Source organism: Pelmatolapia mariae, linkage group LG7 (assembly GCF_036321145.2).
Source record: "Pelmatolapia mariae isolate MD_Pm_ZW linkage group LG7, Pm_UMD_F_2, whole genome shotgun sequence".
Lineage (NCBI taxonomy): Eukaryota > Metazoa > Chordata > Actinopteri > Cichliformes > Cichlidae > Pelmatolapia > Pelmatolapia mariae.
Genome location: NC_086233.1, coordinates 57,455,739 through 57,481,262, shown reverse-complemented (window position 1 = coordinate 57,481,262; position 25,524 = coordinate 57,455,739). Strand labels below are relative to the sequence as shown.

General features: G+C 41.7%; 3 protein-coding genes and 1 non-coding gene across 5 annotated transcripts; 1 reads left to right on the top strand and 3 right to left on the bottom strand.

Annotated features, from left to right (window-relative positions):
• Window positions 1-2,765: 2,765 nt before the first annotated feature.
• LOC134632460 (Golgi apparatus membrane protein TVP23 homolog A-like) lies at window positions 2,766-5,658 on the bottom strand. The gene is made up of 6 exons (XM_063481186.1): window positions 5,396-5,658; window positions 3,694-3,838; window positions 3,507-3,596; window positions 3,290-3,418; window positions 3,078-3,206; window positions 2,766-2,976 (listed from the first exon to the last, which is right to left on the bottom strand). The coding sequence occupies exons 1-6, from the start codon at window positions 5,473-5,475 to the stop codon at window positions 2,950-2,952; spliced, it is 600 nt and encodes a 199-aa protein (XP_063337256.1). The 5' UTR covers window positions 5,476-5,658; the 3' UTR covers window positions 2,766-2,949.
• Window positions 5,659-5,877: 219 nt separating this feature from the next.
• trnar-ucg (transfer RNA arginine (anticodon UCG)) lies at window positions 5,878-5,950 on the bottom strand. The gene has a single exon. It is a non-coding gene; the product is annotated as a tRNA-Arg (tRNA).
• A 224-nt stretch (window positions 5,951-6,174) lies between these two features.
• polg (polymerase (DNA directed), gamma) lies at window positions 6,175-14,137 on the top strand. Of its 2 annotated transcripts, XM_063479941.1 has the most exons (23): window positions 6,175-6,207; window positions 6,777-7,374; window positions 7,559-7,754; window positions 7,882-8,049; window positions 8,156-8,302; window positions 8,416-8,495; window positions 8,606-8,788; window positions 8,873-9,015; window positions 9,126-9,249; window positions 9,345-9,566; window positions 9,696-9,813; window positions 10,054-10,137; window positions 10,241-10,354; window positions 10,443-10,603; window positions 10,690-10,743; window positions 10,824-10,941; window positions 11,037-11,172; window positions 11,265-11,511; window positions 12,431-12,553; window positions 12,684-12,852; window positions 13,026-13,234; window positions 13,317-13,477; window positions 14,026-14,137. In XM_063479941.1, the coding sequence occupies exons 2-23, from the start codon at window positions 6,803-6,805 to the stop codon at window positions 14,088-14,090; spliced, it is 3,594 nt and encodes a 1,197-aa protein (XP_063336011.1). In that variant the 5' UTR covers window positions 6,175-6,207; window positions 6,777-6,802; the 3' UTR covers window positions 14,091-14,137. The 2 variants fall into 2 exon arrangements, with proteins under 2 accessions (XP_063336011.1, XP_063336012.1); XM_063479942.1 differs by lacking the exon at window positions 6,175-6,207 and having other exon boundaries at window positions 6,224-7,374.
• Window positions 14,138-14,178: 41 nt separating this feature from the next.
• On the bottom strand, window positions 14,179-24,895 carry fanci (FA complementation group I). The gene is made up of 37 exons (XM_063479940.1): window positions 24,803-24,895; window positions 24,630-24,702; window positions 24,341-24,471; window positions 23,869-24,022; window positions 23,721-23,778; window positions 23,409-23,450; window positions 23,145-23,268; window positions 22,974-23,059; window positions 22,707-22,839; window positions 22,522-22,599; window positions 22,260-22,396; window positions 21,213-21,393; window positions 21,031-21,118; window positions 20,774-20,904; window positions 20,622-20,692; window positions 20,417-20,531; window positions 20,174-20,296; window positions 19,727-19,795; window positions 19,544-19,645; window positions 19,272-19,460; window positions 19,008-19,129; window positions 18,542-18,703; window positions 18,147-18,326; window positions 17,858-18,044; window positions 17,718-17,774; window positions 17,508-17,624; window positions 17,379-17,430; window positions 17,152-17,279; window positions 15,837-15,902; window positions 15,649-15,745; window positions 15,368-15,552; window positions 15,224-15,280; window positions 15,082-15,141; window positions 14,920-14,994; window positions 14,701-14,796; window positions 14,507-14,608; window positions 14,179-14,259 (listed from the first exon to the last, which is right to left on the bottom strand). Exons 1-37 carry the CDS (start codon window positions 24,893-24,895, stop codon window positions 14,206-14,208), a joined length of 3,975 nt encoding a protein of 1,324 aa, XP_063336010.1. The 3' UTR covers window positions 14,179-14,205.
• Window positions 24,896-25,524: the final 629 nt, after the last annotated feature.

Genomic DNA, 25,524 nt, shown 5'->3' with positions numbered 1-25,524 from the left:
GAGATCAGCCTGACCTAATTGTACTCTACATGTGTGCAATTGTCATGCATCTAAAATGTAAAATAATAATAACAAATAAATAAATATTAACTCATTAGAAAAATCAAATCAGGCGTTTTGTACACACAACAGGCTATAACGCTTACATTAGCATATCTTGCAGGTAACACCCCGTTGTATTGCAGCTACACAAATCACAATATTTAGCATACAAATTCTCATACTTTTTAACTTCAAAATTTCTAGTGGAAACCCGTGCAGGAGCTGTTTGAAATATTACTTTAAGCATTTAGTTGGATTTTTAAAAAAAGAAAAAATCAGCAGTGCTGAAAGATACTTCCATAATAACCTAGAGTTATTTAGTTCATTTTGAATGACAGATCTGTATTCTGCACAACACAACATCTTAACAATAATAACAAAGAGATAAAGACTATCACTATATGACTTGTAACAAACTACTGCCAAGGATAATTATCCATGGTCAAAACTTGGCATGTCGTTGTAATAAGATTAGGACTGAATGCATATATATATATATATATATATATATATATATATATATATATATATACATATATGTGTGTGTGTGTGTGTGTGTGTGTGTGTGTGTGTGTGTGTGTGTCGGCCTAAAAGCATGACCGTGATCCTGACACCGCGCTTATGCAGAGGACTAAAATGATGCTCCTTCAAGATCAAAAGCTGACTCTCGTAAAATGAAATAAATAAATAAAAACCTTCTCAATCTAAATTGAGCTGGGGTTGGGTTGGAGGGGGTGGGTAAGATGTTTTAATTTGCTCTCGGCTCGTTAGGGCTCCTGGGGGCAAGGACAGCCTACTTTTAATGAGAGTTGCGATTGGCCTACTTCTTCTAAAACTAGACACATCACAAGGATTATCCGCATAAACTAACGCATGAAACCAATTTGTTCCTTATCATAACAACAGGCAGAGGAGTGAAGCAGTCTATATTATTCGGGTAATTTAGAGAATAAGATTTTTCTTTTCTGTTTAAAGATCATAGCCTGCACCTGCTTTCACAGAAATAGAATGAAACAGGAGGGCATTTCTGGTGGTTAAATTACATATTTCTTCTAAGCAGAGATTGCCAGTGTCCCTAAATCCTCTGCGTAAGCCACATGGACATGACATTTGGAGAGATTCAGAGCCTGAAAGAAAAAAAAAAGATGTGATGCTCTGCGTGCAAATCTTCCCTGTTTCCACCTCAATTTCTTACCTGCTTCACAAGCAAAGCAAACTCTGGAGCCAAATGTCCTCAACTTTAGCTCGCTGAATTTTCCAGACTCATTTTTCTGCATTCACGTCGGGCCCTCGGTGAGAATCAGCGCCGCCTCTCACGGATGAGTCCGCTTTCATCCTCGGTGCTCCAGCTTCTGCCTCTCCTCCAGCCTGCGCGCTTCCTCTACCGTCTGATTACTCGCTCCCGCAGTGACGTCATGCCAGGACCAGGGAGGCTTCGTGACCAATCACGGCGGCCGTTGGCACCAAAGACGGTCCGATATCAGGAAGACGTCTCACTCCTGGCTCTTTCATAACTCCATCTCCCCCCGCCCCCTATTTTCTTCTCTACTACCACCTGCAGCAGTCGTAGTAGTAAAACTACACTAAAAGGTACAAATGGATAAAATTATCTCACTTCCAGATCTGTTTAGTATTTGTTGTCCTAAGAGCTTTCCACAATATCACACCAGCTTATGGAGTCATGACATTTTTTCAAAGACTCAAAGGACTTCTTATTCACGCTGTTTCCAAAAATTTGGTGTTGGCCAGTTTCTGTTCCTGTTCCTCTGCAATGGGAAGACGTGGAAACAAGAAAAAATAAAATAAAAAGAACATGTCTTGCAATCCTTTTAAAAATATTTCTTTATTCTAAACCAAGATTACGTCAGTATTATATCTCTTAAATATGCTGTTATATTAGAGTACCGTGCTCTCCACAAATCAATGTATATACGTATATATGAACACATTTTCATTTTCAGAGTTATAGCCCTAACATTAACGTTATATATATGGTTAAAAATCATTTTAAACAAGTCACACTTTGCAGCTTGCAAAGTCATAAAGCAACTATGGTGACCGCATGCAGCCACATTGTTTGCTTTAAATTTTTCCACTTCAGAAATGAAGCTTTTCGTAAATGCAGAGTAAAAATCGCGCCTTTTGCAAAGTGTCTTTGGAGGGCTGGAATAAGGGGTTAGCTTTCTTGGTCCAATAAAGGATCTTTGATGGTTTGTGTGGGGAGTGTGGGAAATGAGCATCAGGGGCCACGGCCAAAAGCAGAACGAGCAGTTCCCTAACACGGTTAAAAATCTTCTTTTTTTTTTACTTCTTTAAAACTAAACTACACCGTAAATAATACACAAATTGAATGTGCTTTAGTTGTGTTTAAAGCAAATAATGTCAACTCAACCTCTCTTAATAATTAATTTCACTCTAACTCCCTCTGCGTTTCAGTTTCCTTCCAAATTTTACGGTCATTTATTTTTCAAAATACTTTTTTGACCTATGCAAAGACTAAGCACACTGAGCCTAAAAAAAAGACAGTCTATTAAAACTGGCTGATAATGGCCACTGTAAATTATGTATATATGCATTAAATATTTATTAATAATGCAAAAATCCAATAGGCTATGTGTGAAAAACATTAATAAAAAAGTTTGGTTTGGTTCACCCTGATGCGCCTTGGCCTACCTTGTGACAGTCTTTGAGGTGTGGTGTTCAATCATGAGCAATAACTGTAATATGGATTTATCTTTTATTAAGCATAGCAACACCAATCCACAGACAAGATGTGCAATAAACAGTCCACAGCATTAAACAGAGCTCAACACAGCACACAAAGCCATTCGGGAACATGCGGTCTGTGGAAATCTTGGGAAAGAGGCAGCTTACAAGTGTGTGTGTGTGTGTGTGAGGGGGGGACCATTATAATATTCCAAAGATGATATCTGGCTGAAAGAGAGAAAAAAAATAGACGCACTTCATAAAATTAATGTGAAATGACATGTTAACAGAACAACAGCAGATGCTACATGATGCAGCCAGTCACTCACACGCTGGGGGAGCTGCTGTCCCGTGAAAGAGCGGTTGTCTGGAGGATGGCCATCCTGCCCGCCTGCCTTGCAGCGTAGGTAGCCATAAAGGTTTGCTGCTTGGAGGGAAATGCTAGCTACCACCACAGACTGAGGAAGGCAGACAGACGAGTCTGAGAGAGACAATATGCAATCTAGCACATATGCAGAAAAGCAAGCAAAGGGAGTCTCACCAGCCATTTAATCTTCAGAGAGAAGAGGGAGGTGAAGAAGAAGAAAGTCCAGATGAGAGGACAGATGATAAGGCCCAGCCAGAATATCCTTTCCTCTGCTTCGGTTCCAGTGTTACTATTCCAGGACTTCTACACACAGATAACAAAGCAAACTATAGGGTTAACATTTCAAAATCGCTCATTTTTATTGCTCAAAATGCACAAAACACCCTCTTACTTTTTTGGCCTCAAATACCCAGAGGCTCTTTCCATCCTCGTCAATCTGATTCCACCAGCGCAGCCCCACCAGCAGACGGCCGGTCACATTCTGAAAACAAGCTTGAGCAATTAAATCCTGCAAAGTTAAAGAAATAAGTAAAGCCACAGAAAAGTAACTAGATCACACAAACTGTTTGATGTCTTACCTTCACAGACCAAAAGTCAAACGAGAGCAGAGCTATGATCAGGACAAAACAGGACGCAAAGCTCTTGCTGATCCACTCACACAGCAGATAGACAACGATGGCAACCACTCGGAAGAACAAGTGGAAAAAGGAGGCCACGGGGTGTCTAAAATTGTAGGGATTGGAAATGAGAAGCCTGATGTGACAGCAGATAGCTTTCAAACAGATACAGGTGAGCATGTATGGAAACATAAAATGATAGTGTGCATGCAAAATGAGTTAACCTGCAGGATAGGTTTTATTCTGTGAATAGAAGTTCACAAAGACGTGAACTCAGACCTTCACAGTCAACTGTCACTCGAGAGTACTTGTTAATAGAAGGTCTGTCCACCTCCAGTTTCAATTTAGTATTTATTTGCTTTGACCTTTGTGATCTCCAGTTAATGTTTCCAGTAGTTTTTCTGACACCACTTGTTTGTGTAGATTTAGCCTTTTCAACCTTCACAAAAAACTTCCAGTACTAGTGTTTTCTATGACTTCAGAGCTGTTTTCTTTAAATCAAGCAAAGAGATTCAGATCCATAACTGAGGTATCCACTGATGATCCCTCAGGATGAAATGGATGTATGCTTTGGAAGCGTCATTTTAGGTACTTAGACAAGCCATGAATCCAGTCACGTGATCACCTTTATCGGCTGGGAAGGTGTTCCTCTGGTCATTTAGGCCTTCTTCTACCACTTACTGCTGATCTAAAATTTTAGACTGTTCCACGTTAGTTTTATGGCATCGTAAAAAGCGCACTCCGCATGCTTATCCACATTTTTTCTACCATATTCATGTCCACTTGTAATGTGCTCAATGAGCTGAGTGTTGAAGAGTCCAGGCATGAGTTCTGTTATAGTCTGAACTGATACTTTTACGCCTGGTACTCTAACAGCTAGTGATTTATATTTAAACTAAAGCTCTATCAGCTACACAGCCCCCAAAGTACAACTGCATACAGAAAATATCTGCTTTCATTACATGCTGGACGGGATTAAAAACAGGTGTCGACTATGTTTCCACCCTCTGAAATCCTGAAATTAGAGTTTGCCATATGAGGAGACCAGGGGCGCCTCCAGAATTGTTTCATGGGGTGGCCATAATAAAAATATTGGGGTGGCACACCAAAAAAATAATTTCCAGTTTTACTACGCTGTTTTCAAATAGGTTACATGAAAATTATGGCAAAAAAAAGAGACAATAGAAGAAGAAAATAATTAGTTAGCCTAGTTAATTTCCTGATTTTAGAGTTGATACACCTGAAAATGGGTACTGATGAAAACCATATTATTTTAAAATCCATAATAGTCTGTTTCAATTGATTGATTGATTGGCTGGAAGTCCTAACCATCGCTTTAATGATTCTCAGCAGAGCTGAACAGAAGCCACTCAAGATTCACTCTCCCAGAATGGAGTTAATTTTAAGAGCAAACCTGTTCAGGAAAGACAAACAAGTATTAGATCATGTAAGCGTGTCAACTGTTTCCTGTCTCTATGTTGGCCCTGAGATGGACCAGTGATCTTTCCATCTGTCCAGGGATTTGCACCAGTTTTTTTTTTTTTGCTCAACAAGTTTTCAAAAAGAACAAAAAAAAAACCAAACAAAAAACCTAATAATGCAAAGCTGAAAAGACACTAGGGAAGATAAAACAGCTGCTGTGTTGATATTTCCTGCAGTGCACCTTATGACTGCGCTTCTCCGCGCCCTCTCCTGCTCGTCAGCTGCAAAGTCCAGCTCGACATCCTCAGTTGCATCCGCCATCGTCTGCTAAAAATCAACAACAGCTAAAAACTGTTTAAATCACCCGAGGGTTTGTAATACAATCTCGACAAGGACAATAATCAAAAAAGATCTTCACTGGCACCGTGATCTTAGATATGTACAAATCAAAATCTACCAAGCAAATACCAGTTTTGCGTGGCTGTATTTGAACGCTGAAACGAGCCAGGTGTTGCAGTGAAATAAGACCGACAGCGACACTGGCTACTTTTTTAAATCCACATCAGGAAACTGGGCTTAAAATAGCTTTGATTCTTCACATACCTTACATATTGTCTGCGGAAAAGCGTTTTGTGTTTTTCCGATAAATTTTGACAACTACGCTACACTTCAGTTAAAAGGGCAATTCCGAATGAATTGGACCACAAATACAACAAAAACACACGACCGCGGCAGGACTCGAACCTGCAATCTTCTGATCCGAAGTCAGACGCCTTATCCATTAGGCCACGCGGCCCACATTGCGGTCTCGTTATTAGTATTTTGCACTTTTAACATTTTCTTCACAGTCCCTGTGGTATTCGTGTATAGCACTTTTTAAAATGAATATTCTAGCGCTATCCATGCTACGTAATCGAATCGCTGTCCGCTGTGTTCATTCAATCAGTTCTTTCTGAAATACCACTGCTAGAAAAAAAAGTCATCCAGCCCGCACGGTGGCGCTAACGATTTGTTTGGCTTTAGGCATACAACCCCACGAGAAGGAACGCTAAGGTAGCTATCATTTACTCTGTAATGATTTCAAAAATATCTTTTCGGATACATAACACGATAAAACTGATCAGCTGGGGTGTTTTTAGAATAAAACATAGTTAGATTAAAAACTGCCTTTTGCTAAGTTACTGAAACGTTAGCGTAGCTTCATGTGTGCGCTAAGTAAACATGCGTTGAAGTGTCGGTAGTGCAACAGCTACCATAATATGAAAAGGTGAGGCAACCAGCTTTCTACGTTTATAATTCGGTGGGTAAAATGATAGAATTAGCTACGTAGTTCACGTTTCATCTGTGTCTAGCAGCATTATTGCAAAAGTTTAGTTAATTTATACACATTTTAGTAACACCTGAGTGAAATATCAAAGTGCAAGCAAGTGATAATAGAGGCTCACAAAACCACAGAGAAGGCTGTAAGACACTCAGCAGTAGGAAAGTACAAATTTAATCGTGTATAGAGGCTCTGTGGTGCCTAGATAAAGCTGCATTAAGTCTCAGTTTGCCTCCGTCACGCTGTATTATCAAGACTGATCAGTGTCATGTCAATTAAGTGGTGAATCAATGTCTACCAGCTCGAGTGAGAAGTCCACATGAGGTGATGCTGCATGTGTTACGCTGTCCTCTGAAGAGGACTCGTATCTCTTTACAATGGATGAGTCTACGTGGCTTCTGCTCCACCAAGCCTCACATACTTCAGGGCGAGGACTCCACACAAACCCGCCTGAACCCCCTTAACATCCAGATGCTGTCAAAAGGTCTTCACGAGCAGATCTTTCGAGGGCTGGAGCCAGAATACAGAGAGGAGGCTGTACAGCGCAGCGTAAGGCACTTACAGAAACACCAGCTGTGGGGAAAGGACACCTCACTGTTGCCCGATGTCGACCTGAAACTCCCCAAAATGTATGGCAATGACATTGACGAGCACTTTCGTCACTTGGCCCAGACACAGAGCCTTCCCTACCTTGAGGCTGCCACCAAGCTGAAACTGGCAGAGCTACCACCCATGCCTCAGGAATGGAGCTGGGAGGTTGGCTGGACACGCTATGGGCCCACTGGGGAGAGTCAGAAAGTAGATTTTCCAGATGAGTCAGCTCTCGTGTTTGACGTGGAGGTGTGCACAACGGAGGGACAGTGTCCCACTCTGGCTGTTGCTGTTTCTCCAACCAACTGGTAAGAAATGGGCCAAAATGGGACCGGGTTGTATAGAACAATCCATTCATTTGCTTTATTCTTATGTTGTTGTAGTTGTTTCATAGTTAAAACATTGTGTCTTCCATTCAACAATTGCTACCAATAAAAAGTTTTAAAGATAACTGGTACGTGCCTCAGTGATCTCTGTGTCCTATTTTTCTAGGTACTCGTGGTGCAGTAAGCGTCTGATTGAAGAGCGATACTCCTGGTCAAATCAGCTGACCCTTGCTGATCTCATTCCGCTAGAGACACCTTTCAACTCTGCTCGCCCTCCAGGGGGTAAATGGAAGGAGAGACTGATTGTGGGCCACAATGTCAGCTTTGACCGGGCTCACATTAAGGAGCAGTACCTATTAAAGGTTTACATCCTATTCCTCACATGTCGCTTTTACTCCTCACTTTATAAAATGCTTTGGTCACCCCTTTTTGTATGAATCACAATAATGCCCAGTAGCTTTTGTATGTTTGTATTCGCTTCCATATAAGGGTTCAAAGGTGCGCTTCATGGACACTATGAGCCTTCACATGGCCATTTCAGGGCTAACTGGCTTCCAGCGCACACTGTGGATGGCCAGTAAGCTGGGTAAAAAGAGGGGTCTTCAGGAGGTCAAGGAACACATTAAGAAAGCTGGGAAGAAACATGAGGGCCCAATGGTTTGTGTCCTTTTCTACTACAGTTCACCTACATAATATTTTGAGGCTATCATTTGGTATTTGGAAGGTCTCTTGGCATAAGTGTGACATGATGTTGTGTGCACAGATTGGCTCCTGGGACTGGGTGAACATTAGCAGCATTAACAATCTGGCTGATGTCCATGCTCTGTATGTGGGAGGGCCGCCACTACAGAAAGAAGCCAGAGAGACCTTTGTGAAGGGGAGCATGACGGATGTCAGAAACAATTTCCAGGTCAGTTTTGTTGCAAAATGTGTGTCTGATTAATATGAACCATTTATTAGATCTTGCATTTGGCCTGAAGGGAAACATGGGCAGAATAAATGTGATTTTGCTGACACCTACAGGAGTTAATGCAATACTGCGCCCTTGACGTTAAGGCCACACATGAGGTCTTCACAGAACAGCTGCCCCTCTTCATGGAGAGGTCAGCAAATCCCAACCCACAGCTATTTTATAGTTATCTTTATCTTCTGTGTACAAATGTACACAACACAGCATTGTATAATTGTGTTGTCTCTGCTGTGTTTTTATAAGGTGCCCTCATCCAGTGACGCTTGCAGGGATGCTGGAGATGGGTGTGAGCTATCTTCCCATCAATCAAAACTGGGGGCGATACCTGGAAGATTCTCAAGATGTTTATGAAGAGCTCCAGAGAGAGATGAAGAAGTCTCTGATGATTCTAGCGGATGATGCATGTCAGCTTCTGGAGAATGACAGGTGAGACCAGCACTGATTTATGTCAACCTTTGAAGGTTCTTTAAAAACATTTACACTGCATAAGGTTTGTGTGTTTATACTAAGATACAAAGAAGACCCCTGGCTTTGGGATCTTGATTGGGACGTGCAGGAGTTCAAGCAGAAGAAAGTTGCAGCCAGCAAGAAAAAAGGCTCCAAAAAAGCAGATAACAAACAAATCGCCACTCCTCTTCCAGACTGGGAGGAAGGTCTGAGCTTAGACACTAATTCAGAATATTTGTGTAATTGGTATGATATATCTACAGTGCACACAGGATATTAATAAAGTAACAGAGATAATTCATTTTTGTTATATTAGACCCAGGTCCACCATCTGAAGAAGAGATGGATGGCCCTCGCCCCAGCCGGCTAGCTGTTGAGAATCTAAAAGAAACAGTGAATCAACTTCCGAAGAGAAGGCAGCATCTACCTGCACATCCAGGGTAAGATCACTCTCACACACCACGGAGCCATTTCCAGTTCTGTTTCCCACTGGTGGTGTAAGTCAGTTCTTTTTCCTCCTTATTTTCTTCTTTAGGTGGTATCGTAAGCTGTGTGAGAAGATGTCTGACGACAGCTGGTCACCTGGAGCCAGTCTGATCACCCTGCAAATGCGACTGACACCTAAACTGATGGGCTTGACTTGGGATGGTTTCCCCTTGCATTACACAGAGAAACACGGGTGGGGGTATCTGGTACCTGGACGCAGGGATAACCTTGATTCCCAGGAGGAAAACACCGGTCCCGTGTGTCCCGACAGGTGAATCACATACTGCTCTTAAAGTAAAAACATGGCAGGGTGCTTTCACATCATGACCTGATCTTAGCAGGACGATCATTGATGGCTGGAGATTTTTAACAGTGTATTAAGTTTTGTTGTTTTTCACAGAGCTATTGAAAGTGTGTACAAAGAGTACTGTGAGCAGCATAGCAAGGAGCGACCGGACTATCTGGACTCAGTCCCTTCAGATGACCTCATGTTGACAGACAGCACGGTGTGGACAAAGGTACATAATATACCATCATTTTTGGAGAATTTTGCATAGAATATTGCAACATGCTTCAAACAGATACCGCATGCACTACAGACTGTTGGAATTTGCAAAAATCTTTCATCAAATTTAGCCCTTTTCTTCAGTATCAACAGTAATACGTGGTTGTGGTTGGAGTTGATTGATCGGGGCTACATGCTCTGAATGGATAACACATCTAAGTTAACAATGTTTTTTTCTTATTGTCATGTATAGGTGGAGGAATTAAGTTCCCTGGAAAGCCTGATGGAGGAAAACGCCCTCAGAATGAGAAAAAGTGCAGAGAAGAACAAAAACAGGGTGAGTGCACGGGCTTGTAAATGTAAATTACACCTATTGTGTCAGGTTTAGTGTTTCACTATGATTTGTTTATAACATACTTTGTATTCTTTACCAACATTAGTCTACAGATCCACATTATATGAAAGAGGGGAGTCATTGCCATTATCACCATGGAAACGGCCCCTACAATGATGTCGATATACCAGGTTGCTGGTTTTTCAAATTACCTCATAAGGTGAATTGTTATTATTTATATAAATCATTGGCACAGTGTTGTTCCACCAAGCTATTTTTACCTTCTGACCAATTATTTGTGTTTAAAGGATGGCAATCACAACAATGTCGGCAGTCCGTTCTCCAAGGACTTCCTAGCCAAGATGGAGGATGGCACTCTGAGAGCAGGAAGAGGTGGCACCAATGCAACACGAGCTCTGGAAATCAACAAAATGATGTCTTTCTGGAGGAATGCCCATAAACGTATAAGGTACTCCCATCGCAGTTAATCAAAGTAACTCAATAACAAATAAACTTTAGTAATGCTAAAATGGTTAAAAAATGTTCTTCTCATAGTTCTCAGATGGTGCTGTGGCTCAGAAAAGGAGAGCTTCCCCGTTCTGTCAGCAGGTTTGTCTGATATATTTTAAAAAATAGATCGATTGATTAGACAAAGTAATGACTGTAATGAATGTAACATTTCCCCAAAGACACAAAGACTTTGATGAGGAGGGCCAGCATGGTGCCATATTACCTCAGGTCATTACTGCTGGAACGGTAACACGTAGGGCTGTGGAGCCAACGTGGTTGACTGCCAGTAATGCACGGGTAAGAAGCAGAGCCGACGCGCTAATCTGGATAAGTCTGAAAATACTGACCAGACACTAGAATAATTCTGTATGGGCTTTATTCTGTGTCAACAGCGGGATCGGGTAGGCAGTGAGCTAAAGGCCATGGTGCAGGTACCACCTGGATATCACCTGATAGGTGCAGATGTAGATTCACAAGAGTTGTGGATTGCCGCAGTGCTTGGAGAGGCTCACTTTGCAGGCATGCACGGTATGACAGTATTGGTTCTAAAGAAATCTACAGAAGGAGACTTTGTTGTGTGTCTTTAATGACAATGCTGCATATGTCTCTCTGTGGTTTAGGTTGTACAGCATTTGGCTGGATGACCCTCCAGGGAAAAAAGAGTCAAGGCACTGACCTGCACAGCCGTACCGCTGATGCTGTGGGCATCAGCCGAGAGCATGCAAAGGTGTTCAATTATGGACGCATATATGGCGCAGGGCAGCCCTTTGCTGAGAGGTTGCTCATGCAGTTCAACCACCGCCTCAGTCAGACAGAAGCTGCCAGTAAGGCCAGACAGATGTACGCCCTAACAAAAGGTATACGCAGGTAAGTTCAACGTAGGGGTGGGTTTTGATTATCAGTTTTCCGATTCAAATCGATTCTAGCTTGAATAACGCGATATCGATTCATTAAAATCCTGAATCGATTCTTATATATAAATTTATTTTGTCTGAAACGCCAGAATCTCAGGTTAAACCTCACAAAATTTTGACAACCTCCAAACAGCTAAAAATGTAAATGAGAGCAGGTACACAGATTCTGCACAAAGACCTAAACACAAAGTGCGGAACCGCCGACGGATAAGAATCAGTGAGATTTCGGCTTTCTCACCGTGCACGTACACAGACACGCCGTCGAGCCGACAGCTCACAGATTCTGATGCGTCGGTGGGTCCGTGCATTGTGTTTACGTGTTTTTTGGCGCTAGATTTTGGAGTTGTAGGCTTTGTCTCTCTCCAGCCAAATTTGACTGAATCAGCAGCAAAAGAAGATCCAAACTACGCTTCACATTTCGCTTCACATAAACATCGTCATGAATTCCCTCTTACTTTTGCTGTTTTGCTTCCGCCACGGTAAAATGACACTTCATGCACAGCTCTCTCTCTCTTAGTGCACTTCAAGAACAGTTTCCTATCTAAATCTGTTTTCTGCATTATTTGCTTGCTTATTACGCACAAGTCTGCAGTGCTGTCGGACGCTGTTTTTTTTTTTTTTTTTTAAATTTAACTGACTTCCGACAAAGCCTCATTTCTGCTGTTCAATACTGGAGAAATTTAGACTTCTTAAAATTTTGCGAAATTGGAAAACACTTAGCTGTGTGTCTGATTAAACCTGTGTAACTTTGCTCTGCTTCACTTCAGCAGCATCAGGTAATGTTTATATGTTGATTCGTGGTTTTCGTTCTGCTGCAGAATATGTTTAAGGTGGTTATCTGCTATAAAAAGACAGGTGTTTGTATTTGTCAGATATCATTTGTCAGAGGACGGCGAGTGGCTGGTGAATGAACTGGGTATAGATGTGGAGCGGGAGGAAGATGGAAGCGTCTCCCTCCAAGAATTGCGAAGGATCACTAGAGTGGCTTCACAATCGTGAGAACGCAAAACACAAACATTCACAAGTGCCTGGCTTGCAATAACCCATTTAGTGTCCATGAATATCCTCCTCTCAAGTGCTCTCCTCTTCAATTTTGCTTTTTTTGTGCTCCTGACACCATCTCAGTTCTCGACGGAAAAGATGGGATATTGTTGGGAAGCGTCTGTGGGCTGGAGGTACTGAGTCGGACATGTTCAATAAGCTGGAGAGTATAGCCCATTCAAAGAACCCGGCCACTCCTGTTCTAGGCTGCAGGATCAGCAGAGCATTGGAGCCCAAGGCGGTTAAAGATGAGGTGACTGACTAAAGCTGGCAACAGGAGTATAATATATATATATGATTTAATCTGAGTATTTAAAGGGATATGATTTGTTTTGCCAATACAACGAACGACCAATGCATTACTCAAGAGGTCAGTCGGAAGGCTCTAAATGGCAAAATAAACTCTTCATTAATGTCTCCTTTCAGTTTATCACCAGCAGAGTGAACTGGGTGGTTCAGAGCTCTGCAGTGGACTACCTCCATCTGATGTTGGTGGTCATGAAGTGGCTCATTGAGGAGTATAACATTGATGGCCGCTTCTGCATCAGCATCCATGATGAGGTGCGGTACCTGATCCGCAGTGAAGACCGTTACCGAGCAGCTCTGGCACTTCAAATCACAAACCTCCTTACAAGGTGTGCTCTTAGCTGACCGTATATTCTCACTGACAAAATGTGTGCTCTATAATGGATGGTTACTGTGTTTCTATTCCTGCAGGAGTATGTTTGCTCATGCTTTAGGCATGCAGGACCTTCCCCAGTCTGTAGCCTTCTTCAGTGCAGTTGACATTGACCAGTGTTTGAGGAAGGAGGTCAACATGGACTGTGTGACTCCCTCCAATCCCACAGGTGTGGAACGAAAGTATGGTCTACCGCCTGGTGAGTTCTGCACACCATCACCAGCCTTCTTCTAAAATTAAGAGTAGTATATTTATTATACAAATGTTTCTTATACAAAGTGCACAGGAAAGACAGGACAGCTTGTCTCATTACAAAATCTAAATGTAACAAATTCAGACGCAAGAACATGCAATTTAGCTCTAGCACTTAAAGCTACAAAAATGCTCGTGTACAGAGCAATTTGTTTTAACACGTTAGAAAAGTTGGACTAAACATCTCTTTAAAATACAATAATGTATATGGAAAGTAATTAAATCCACCTCTTAGCATGACCACACAGTATTCAGCTAGTCTTCAAGAATTTTAAGCAAATCAACAGCACAGCTTGTTTATCACAAATTTCCTTAAAGGAAGTAAATCAAATAAGTTTCAAATTTCTAAATAAGCCAAATTAGAAATGACTATTTTAAAGTAATCAAGACAAAGACAGATATAAACTGGGGTTGGAAATGCAAGAAGGTTTTTTGATAAAGTGAACTTGAGGAACACAATCAGAATACTAAATAATGTGTGCAAACTTTCCACAGGTGAGGCCTTGGACATCTACCAAATCATCGACATCACTAAAGGCTCTCTAAACAAAGGGAGATAGCTCTTTGTGGACCAGACAGCTTTTATTCCAAACATACAACTGCCAGGACACCGTTCACCCGCTGCTGCAGTCTGGACGTGTGTGCGTGTGTGTAGCAGTGGTGCCCAGTATGACCTCACTGTTTCCTCTTCTTCTGTTTGGGTTCTTGTGTCTCGGTGGTGTCCTGTGACTCTGTGGTCTGAGAACAATGGAAGAACAAAGACAAACAAACAAAGAGAGGGTGTTGAAGGGAAAAATGATCTAGTTTTAGCTCAGAGCATTCAAAGCATCAAGCTACATGCACATTTCAACAGTGGGAACAGTGTGGATATGGAGTCAGTTTTATGGACTCGTATAATAAAGTAAAAGTGGAGAGAAGAGGCTGTTGTGTATGTTGAACAGTATTGAAGCTCCTGTGGAGCTGAGCTAGCGCTTACCTCCTGACTGTCATCCTGTTCCTGCAGGGCTGCATCCAGAGTAGCGGCATTGATGCGGAAATCTCTCGAAGTGCTCAGCTTCATGTACTGCATCAAGTTTACCTGGAAAAACATGCAGATAGATTTTACAGTGTTCAGAGGCCTGCAGAGTTAAAAAAAAATAATGTATATATTTTTTCAATATTTACACAAACCTTTGATTTCTTTGAGAGTGTGATGAGATACTTCTCATACTGCTCAATGCTGAAGATCAGGTTGGGGATAGCCTTAGTCTCACGCAAAAGTTTTGCCTTCCAAGAGGAAAAACATAACAGACTTGTTTATATTTCTTTGTATGCATATATTTCATTATTATAAAAACAAAATTTGTATTGTTCAGTCCCTTTATTCATTAAATTTATAAGAGGCCTTACAGAAGCACCGGTGTTCACGTCATTCCTTCTCTTTTTCTTTTTGTCATCTGCACCTCCAGCACTGATATCTCCACTCTAAGAGGAATAAAAAGCATCTTGTGTCATTTTTGTAACAACAAAACATTAATGCAATGGAGCTGGACAACTGAACCATGCTAATACCTGAGCATATGTGATAAAAGAATAGCACTGTGGTGTTAGGTGGGAGCCAGATAGTTTGACCTGCAAATATGAAACATTAGATTAGTATGACGTTAGATCTATATGGGAAAATTTGAGCCAGGTGACAGTAGCTTGGACTCACCAGCTTCTCAAAGCGAGCTGGCAGCGACCCGTGCTGGCTGGCACACACCTGGATGTACTAAAGTAAAATGAAGAAAATGTAATGTTACACTCTGCAAGCTGCCCTGACATTTTCACTCAGAACATCAAGTTGACAAATACGCACATATTTGACCAGCGTGGTGAGGATGGTATACGTGCGGGTCAGTTCTCTTAAGAGTGTAACGGTGCAGGTGCCCAGCAGGAGCGCCGTCTGGACCAGCTCACTTAGCGCCGTTAAGAGAGTCCCAAGCTGCAGCGTCACTGCTTTCTCAACTGGGTCCTGCCGACCTGCAGTCTGTGTGGCTTCACCTACACATTTATGAAACACAGCACCACTTGCTGACAAATGCATTTCTTCCTCCTCAGCATTAATCAAAGTGAGCATCAGTGTGAAAGGCTTCTTACCACAGACCAATTTGTCAGAAGCTGTCTGACTTTTCTTCCTGGCAATAAGCCAGTCCACTTCATCAAGCACTCTGTCAACTTGAGACAGGACCAGCAGCTGGGACAAGACATTAACATGAAGAAGAAGGTGAGCGGGATAAGCAAAGGCATAACTCTCACAGCCAGTCAGTCAGAAAACCAACACTTACTGCTGCTGTTGAAGCGGTTTTCATGTTGACAATGGCAAAATTAGACTGCTTTTCCACCTCCACATCCTGAGACAGGAAAACAAATAAAAGAAATTAGTTCACAAATGCACTTTAATGTGGGTGTATGAAGGTTACAGTCATCAGTGTACTGTGGGAAAGAAACTTGGATTTAAAATAGTACACTGATGACTGATCATTAAATTCTTTCATATGAACTTGAGTGACATTTCATTCTTAATCCATAATGTTTCAAATGATGTTGGCCCAGCTTTGCAGCTATAACAGCTTCACCTCATCTGAGAAGGCTTTCAGAAGGTTTGGGAGTATGTTTATAGGAATTTTGAGCATTCTTCCAGAAGTGGATTTGTGAGGTCAGACACTGATGTTGGACAAGAAGGCCTGCTCACCATCTCTGCTCCAATTCATTCAAAAGATGTTCTCTTGGGTTTAGGTCAGGACTCCGAAGGCCAGTCAGATTCTCACCAAACTGGCTCATCCATGCCTTTATGGACAGGTATGGAGTCATGCTGGAACAGAAAGGGGCCAGCCCCAAACTGTTCCCGAAAAGTTCGGAGGATGAAACTGTCTAAAATGTCTTGGCATGCACCATACCACCGCCAAACCCAGACTCGTCTGATGGATTGCCAGACGGAGAAGCCCGATTTGTCACTCCAGTGAACACGTCACCACTGCTCTAGACTCCAGTGGTGATGTGCTTTACACCACTACATATGATGCTTTGCATTGCACTTGGTGATGTAAGGCTTGGATGCAGCTGTTTGGTCACTGAAACCCATTCCATGAAGCTCTCTACAAGTCTTCCAGAGCTTATCTGAAGTTTGGAGGTCCGTAGTGATCAATGTTGCAGAAAGTTGCCGACCTCTGCGCACTATGTGCCTCATTATCCGCTGACGCTGCTCTATGATTTTACGTGGCCAACTACTTCCCAATCCCAGTCATTTTGATAAAACACCAGTAACAGTTCACAATTGAATATTTGCTGGCAAGGAAATTTCACAGCTGGACTTGTTGCACGGGTGGCTCCTGAGAGCAACCCTTTCTCTCACAAATGTTTGTAGAAGCAGTCTGCATGTTTAGGTGCTGGATTTAATACACCTGTGGGCATGGAAGTGATTGGAACACCTGAATTCAATGATCTGGATGAGTGAATGAATACTTTTGGCAATATAGTCTGTCTATCAACTCTAGCTGTGTGTACAGTTTTATATAATTAAATGAATTGCAGTAATAACAGTATCAGTATAGTTTAATGCCAAATTGTGCTCTGAACACTGCAAAGAAAAATTGTTCGTACCTGATCAATATCTCCCAGTTCGCTGTGGATGTCTTGGCAGAGCTCCAGCAGCAGGCCTACAGGACTCTTATAGAGAACATGAAGGTTGAAGAGGAGAGAGAGCAGCCCCTTACAGAAGGCAGAATCCTCTAAAGGGAGAGAAAACCCCCACACACATACACACATCAGGAAATGGCACCTAATATGCACCTAATATAGACACAGAGGTTAAGTAAACTATAACTTACCAAAACTGGTCTCTTTGCAGATTTTCACAGTCCACGTGATCATCTGAACAAACTGTTAATTAGATATTAGTGAATTAGAACAGGAGTATGTTAATTTGTTCGGTGGAGTGCATTTAAAAATAAATTTACCTGCTGGGAGGAGGGCTTTAGCTGGCGCGAGAGTACGCTTAGGATGCTGACCAGAAGCTGAGCCTCTTTGCTGTTAAAGTCTTCCTCACCTCCACTTAACTGTGTGAACAGCGCCCTCTGTTGACGGGCAAAGAAAACTGGATTTTAGCAAACATGTCATACTTAATAAACACAGTTTTCTTGTATTATTTAGTGTTAAATCAGAAGCACCTGAAACTGTCGGATGTAAAAGTAGTTCATCTCTACAACATCACCTTCGTCATCTTGCTCTGTGCAATTTTCTGCATCATTTCAAAGAAACACATAATGATTAATTCTTGCATATTTTTTGTTGCTACAAAATGTACTGCTTTTTCACTACTTGTCCAACCCATGGTAGAGAGCAGCTGGGCCATCTTGTCTGGGTAGCGTTGTTGGCAGGTTGTGAAGATCCTGAGCAAACCCTCCAGACACAGCTGAGACAAACTGGAGCGCTTCTCCTTCTTTCCCCCCTCCTCAACCACGCTGGGGATGTTCGTGTAACGCCACATCAGGACACTATAAAGAGACATAGACAGAGATCGTTTATTCTCATTTTTGGTCCTATAAGTATTATAATAAACAAATCCTGTGCTGTCATTTAGCCCAAGAGATTTCTACCTGGTCGTGTCACAGAGGAAGCGGAAAGTCTTGTCTGCGTTCTGTCCATCTGGGCCGTCTGTGTGTCCCGTTTCATCCAGCTGCTGGATCTTCTGCACAACCACGCTCAGTATATAACGCACAAACTCTCCATTTGAACGAAGTACTGAGAGAGCCTCCTCTCTGCTCTGAGTGTTATCCCTGCAAAAGAATATTTGTCCTTATTTACCATTTCTAATTCTTATCCATGGAATTTGACTTTCCAAGTTTGCATAGTATTTCTAATTAGCATTTTAATGAATAGATTTAAACAATCAGAGTGCGTACAATCAGCTGCAAACTATAAATAACTGATTTTATTAAATTCCACAGATCTACTAGTAGTCCATGTAAACAACGCTAAAGAAACCATTTACCTGAAGAGCACAGTGATCAATGTTGATATGATGCCCATTGAGAATAAACTGCGGGGGGTCTTGTGTGAGGGCACCCGACCCTTTCCAGACTTCTCCTTCAGGATCTCAGACAGCTTGTGGTAACGGCTGAACAGCTCGATGATCTCCTCAAAGCACCTTTTACTGCAAGAAACGGGGGAAGATACAACGGTAAATTATAAAAAGAAATCCCCACTGCATAATATGGCATATGTTTTGTATGATGCATAATTAAATTAGGATGATTAACTTTGTTAAACTTTTATTTTGGTAAAGATCCCAGTATTTTTGTGTTACTTCTATGAAGTCAGCTATAGGGGGAGTGCTGGCTCTGTGTATCAGTCAGTAAACTTAGTGACCTGAACAGTTGCTGTGGGTTTATAAATTTAACTGTGTAACACAACAACACTTTTACAAAATGCACAATTCAAAAACAGGTGCTTGTTACCTGTAGTTGGCTTTGATAAAGTTATACTCCATGAGGACCTCATACACTCCCATCACCAGCACAGCATAGATATTATTCTTCACTCCAACACTGGATCCCATTGAAAACTCAGCCGACTTGTCCTGATCAGTATTACACACATTATAAGACTTAGCAATATTGGAACAGACCAGGGTAAGAGCCAATGTAAAAGCAAGGATGAGCAGAATAATCTGAAATCTGCTAAGGACAAAGAAGCTGCTTGCTCTTGCTCTCAAGACATACCAGTTCAAAGTCTTCTAGTTCGCACTTGATCATGCGTCTTGTCATACTCTCTAGAATAGCATGTAGGTCCGACCGGTATCCTTCCTCCTCTTCCTCATCACCGTCACTGTCATCGGCATTGGGGTTGGCTGACTGGCGTGTGTTTTGCAGCCACATCAAGCAGTGTATAGTACAGCTCAGCAGATGGGCCTGAAACATAACACTATTTATAGCTCGCATATCAGTCGAACTAAAACACACTTGCAAATATGGTACAGTGCACACAAGAGTACCAGAGGCTCCTGGAGGTAGACTTGGTCTCCATGAGCAGTGATGCATGGTTCCAGTTTGACTGGGGGCAGGAGGTCTTGTTCAGGCTCGTAGTACCGCTTCAGCTGAGGACAAGCAAGCTTCTGATACATCATCAAGTCCATTATAACTAAGACAGCATGCAATTAACTCATACATATACATACCTGTGACAAAAGGGTCTGCATGATGGAGCTTGCAAGTTGCGAGTTACGACGAAGAACATCAAAAAAACCCTTAAAAACCACAAGAATTTTCTTTTTCAGTATGAAAGTAACATTTTTACAGCTAAACCGCATCTATACACATAAATAACGAAAGAGTAATGGTTAACTCAGATTCGTTTTTCCCTTTAGGGATCACCACAGCAGATCATCTGCCTCCATCTTACCCCATCTCTAGCATCCACCTCTTTCACACCGTCCCCCTTCATGTCCTCCTTCACTACATCTATGAACCTTCTCTGTAGTATTTCTCTTTTTCTTATGCCTGCCAGCTTCATATTCAACATCCTTTGTAAAATGTATCCACTAACTATCCCAGGTTCATCTCTCTAGCCCTTTCTTCACACTGATAAACATAATAAGACATGACATTAAAAAAATGCTTCTGACCTCATAGAGCATGAGGCGCACATCAGCCTGCTGGCTGAGGCAGCGACGCAGACTGCTGAGGATCTCCAAGCAGAATGCTTCATTGGCAGCTGAGTTGTAGCGCGAGTGAACATCCACTTGGATCTATGAATTGTGACAGAAAGACAAACCAAAAAATTAGACGGTTTCACACCTGCAGAGTGTTTCTAGCACACTTTCTAGAAGCATGTATGTAAAGTATGCAGAGTTTTACTGCAACTGTACCTGGCTGGAGGAGATTGCCTGGCTACACTGACTCGAGGCCAAGCTGCCCAACACTTTGAAGTTCTTCAGCAGCAACAAGAAGCCTGTCACTGCAGACTTCCGACCATCCAGTTGGCTAGTAGAGTCAAGTAAGGGGGTTGGTTAGTATAAGCCACCCTTCTTTAATTGCATTTTAAAGCTGTGTTAAGAATAAAGTAGCACAAACCTGGAAAACATGGCCTTGCGAAGAACTAAAATTAAAGCATCTTTCAAGGACATGCTGACCTTGAGCAGGGGCTGAAGATTAAACAGAAACCAACGATTACACAATAGAAACCTCTAGAGCATTTATGTGTATCTGTTGGCCTGTTTAGGTACCTGGACAGCTTTGAGTAGACCTTGAACGGTGGCCAAAGGCAGGTATGACAAGTGGTCGAATGTCTCTGTCACCTTAGAGGATGACTCCAGAAGGATCATTGGGGCAGAGACCACAATATCAGAGAAAAGGTCTGAAGAAGAAAAAAAAAAACATTAAAACACAAGAATAAAAAAAACCTCTCAAAACATAGTCTATAAAGTCATAAAGTGCTGATGTGAATCTACAACTTAACCCTGCTGTCTAGAGGTTGTGTTACCTAAGAAATGATTGACAGGTGAGGCTGTCTTTGTGACCAGTCGATTTAAGACCTGCTCCAATATCTCTCCCCTGATAGGCTCATGCATCTGTTAAAGACATAAAATACACAATATTTGCATGAAATTGAAAATCCTTTATTTACAATACTTCATAACATAAAATTTTAACAAAAAATGTTACCTTAAAGCCCTGGAGAAGCACCTGTCCTCCTAGCTTACACGCTTGTTGAGTTGGTGTTCGGGCTACAGCAAGAGAGCCCTCCGAGGCCTTGCCAAATGGTCCAGGTTTGGGTCCAAATGCATCCATCAGGAAGAAGCCCAGCTGCACTAGCCCTTGGGTAACATGATCCCATCCGAACACACTATATGGATGGAAACGTAGACCTCATGTGAGAGGTTAAAATACAAATACTGTTTGTGTTGTACCATGTCATTTATTTTTATTGAGGGTGTAGCAGGGTGTGGTCTGCGGTGCCGCTGCAGGGGAGGCGGATACACTTGAGGGGCATCTGCAATCACACCTCGTCGACATAAAGAGTCTATACTGGGTCCTGTCAGTTGTTGTTGTTGGTATGTGTTGGGATGTGAGCTGCGAAGCTGCAGCTGACTGTGTGTGTGTACAGCAACCGTGAGAAAATTGGTGAATAAAGTATGCTGAACAGCATGTACATGTCACCGTGTGCTTGCTACAGTGCCCTTATCTGGGGAGCCGGAACAGTCCGGCCCTCCTCCACTCCCATGCTGTCGGGGAACGCCGGTGGGGGGTAGCGGCGGTGTCAGCCAGGACCGGATCCGAGATTCTCAATCACCTGCACCCCGCGCTCGATCTGGTCCTGGAGTTCTTCCTGCTGGCGGCGTGACACTGCCGACTGCTCTCGCTGTGTGGCTGTCAGCTCTGGTCCTGGGTCTGCCGTGCCCCCCCTCCTGGGTTTTGGCACCACTGTACACTGTAGACACACACAGTCGGCCGCAGCTCCGCAGCTCACAGAGTGACACATACCAACAACAACAACTGACAGCACCCAGTACAAACTCTTTATGCTGGAGAGGGGTGATTGCAAATGCCGCTCAGGTGCGTCCCCCTCCCCTGCAGCGGCACCACAGACCACGAGCTGCCACAGAGGGGCATTACCTCTTTTTGAAAGAAATCATGGAGAATGAAACACACCAAGTTTTTCTGTTGAAGGTGTCAAATAGAATGCATAAATCAACATTTTGCTCTTCTTACCTGTTCTGGACTGTATCCAGTATCATCTGAGCCACACTGCAGTGCCCAGGTAGGAGGTCCTGTAGTAACTTTGACCCCTGTTGTAGCTGCTCGTCCTTGAAGCTCTTGATGATGGCCCCTTTCAAAAGTTCAAATACCTTGCAAAAAAATCATCATCAATCATCATCATCAAAAATGAAATGATTAACACAAATGAATAGGAAAGATAACATGAATTAAGACTACTGAGTACAGGAAGTAGTGTGTAGTGTAGATTTCTAACCTGCTCTTCGTAACGCTGGATACGTGCCACTGAGAGCAACAGGGCAACACTGAAAGGACACAAGTCTGCATACGATGTCTGCAAAAATGAAAATCAATATCTATGACACAGACTATCCTTACAAATATAACAAACAATTCTCAAACTATTAAAACAACGAACAGATGAGCGATATTATACATAACCTTAAAGCCTTTAAGAAATTCCCTTGCAAGCTCATGGTCTAGTCTTATAGCAAAGACTATGTGGAGGATAGCAGTGCCCTCTACATGCCTTAGCTGGTCCTGTGGAATAGACTGAACCTCTAGATCCAGGCTCCTGAGAAGCGGGTGTACAAGTTAAAAAAAGACAAAAAAAAAAAAAAAAAAAACAGACAGTCAGTAAATGGAAAGTTTACAGAAAGATGTAGTGTGACTATAGTAAATCCCACTTGCAGTATATGAAACACTCACTCTCCATGTTTCTGCTCCTCGTCTTGGCGAGCGTCCTGCTCCTTGAAATAACCTACGATTCCGTCCAGGACTTGTTTCTTACAACCCTAACAGGCAAAGAACAAGACCGGCATTTAGATGACTAACAGAAACAGAAATGTAACATGTTGTTGAAGACACATTGTCACACACCTTTGCAGACAAAAGCAGCAGCTGGTAAACCAGTGGTGGGATCTCCTGCAGATCTAGTTTGTTGAACATCCTCAATACTTTCTCCACCACAAACTGCAACTCCTCTGATGACAAAGGCACATCCCTAAAATGAGGCAGACACAGTAAAACATTTTAAAAGGAACTAAAAAATGTAAAATACACCAATATTGAAATAAATTCTATTATGATGGAAACAGAAATAATGTTAAAGCATGCAATGAACTTAAAATAACAAAGTCCTACCTAAACATGGTTGTCAAGTGGATGACACACTGTGGATCCCATCTGCATGAAAAAGACCATGTAATGTAAATAAAAATATTTTTCAGTCATCTGCAAATCATTTAATCTCTACATCACAAACTGGTAATTGGACTAAAACAGCACAAAAGACGTTGGCACTGAGGTACTTCATCATGATCCCTTTCATTACATGACCATGTAATTTCTAATAAATTAGGCATGAACTGGCATCTAAATAATAAAATACTACGAAAAACATTTACAGTATATATTTGCATATCACTATATATATCAAATGAGACATGTCCTCACCTGCTCGAGCAGAGGCTGTTAATCAGCTGCTTCTTATACTCCTCACCACTGAGTTCCCCTAAAGTTATAATAAAAAATTGTGTTTTAGACCTTATAGATTGTGACATATGTGATATTACGTTAGACAACAATGTTGATCACAAAGTACCTTTGCCATAAGACAAGGCTTCACATGCTGCAAGTGCAGTAAGAACTGTAGGAAACAGTTCCAGAGATTTCCCACTGCTCATTTTCCCCACTTTGATGGCATCAACAAAAAGAGACCCCAGTGTTGCAAGAGATGGCCCGGATAGTGTATGAGTCTGTGTATTATATTAAAACAGTCATTCTCATTCATATGAAGAAAAGAAAGTGGCACAATATATTTCTACTTATCTAATTCAAGTAGTTATAAATGATAGGATTGCAAGTCAGATCAGGAGAAAAAAAACTGTTACAAGCACAAAAATCAAGTAGACCCAAAAGCGTAGTTCCAAAACACACTTATTTGATTTAATCAACCAGTTACACAAAATCAACATATTTTAATTTGTAAATCCATGTTTCACTTTGATTACATTAAACCATATTTGGATATAGTGTACATCTAATCTATAACAACTTCTGTATAACATAAATACCTCCAGCATAAGCAACCCAATGATATCTGCTGCCACCTCAGTCTGAAGATCCCCAGACTCACACAGAGGGATGCAGTGCTGATACAGGAGAAGTCTACGATTTGCCCCAGCAGTGGAGCTGGGTGGAGAACCTAAACAACAAGCACAAACTCTACATTTATTACATACCTTATTATCAAGCAGAAGTTATGCATATATGTTAAATGATTCTGACATGGTGTATGAGTGAATTATATTACCTTAGCTATCTTGCGATGTTTCACACTTACAAGAATGAATGTGTACAAACCTTTAAATATGCCTTTTATTATGGTCCCAACCTTCTTGCCCTTCAGTGCACTATTGGTAATCGTGTTGATGAGCTAAACATTGTTTGATAGATAGTAAGAGTATTTTATAGGTAAAACAGACATGACTTTGGAATTTCCAAACGTGTCGCCCTTAGTTTGTAAAATAACTTACCTGGTCATCGGTCAGGGTTGAAAGGTATTTCTGTAGTTCGGGGATATTTTCTTCATCTGACAGTGAGACAATTTTATCCATTTCTACCTTCATTGTCCACCCACAGATTGACACAAGTGGCTAGCAACTGTAGAATAAGCTAGAAATCTATCTCGTAAATCTCAGTAAGTTTATGAACGTTATTATTTTTATTTTACTTCTACTTATCGATTATCTAGTTGCATTTAATCCTGGGCATCCTGTTTAAATTAGTTGAAGGTAAATTACTCCGTAATATTATAACTTTATCGCTGTTGTGTTTCTAAAAAGTTTCAAGCGAACTTCCCGCCAGACGACACTTCCTGTTTTGCTTTGTGGTTGCCATGTTCAACTCAGACTCCCTCAATCACGTTATAATCCAGGTCACATTCCCCTGTACGGCAAAATGCGTATAATGTAAAAAACAAACAAACAACAGTTTTCCAGTAACTTGAAATAATATGCTAGCATAAAACAATTTCCATATAGTTTCATATCTGAACGGAAGGAGTACTTTGATCAAACTTACATTTGGCGGAAAACAGTCATCACTTCAGCCGTGGCAACCACGTTTGCAACCACGAGGTTAATAAATGGGTTACTTGTCGGTAAATATTTGGACATACGCTTACTGTTTATTCATTCCAGTTAAATATCACGTGTCACAAGTTGTTTTGGTTAATGTCTTACACGTAATGTTTGGT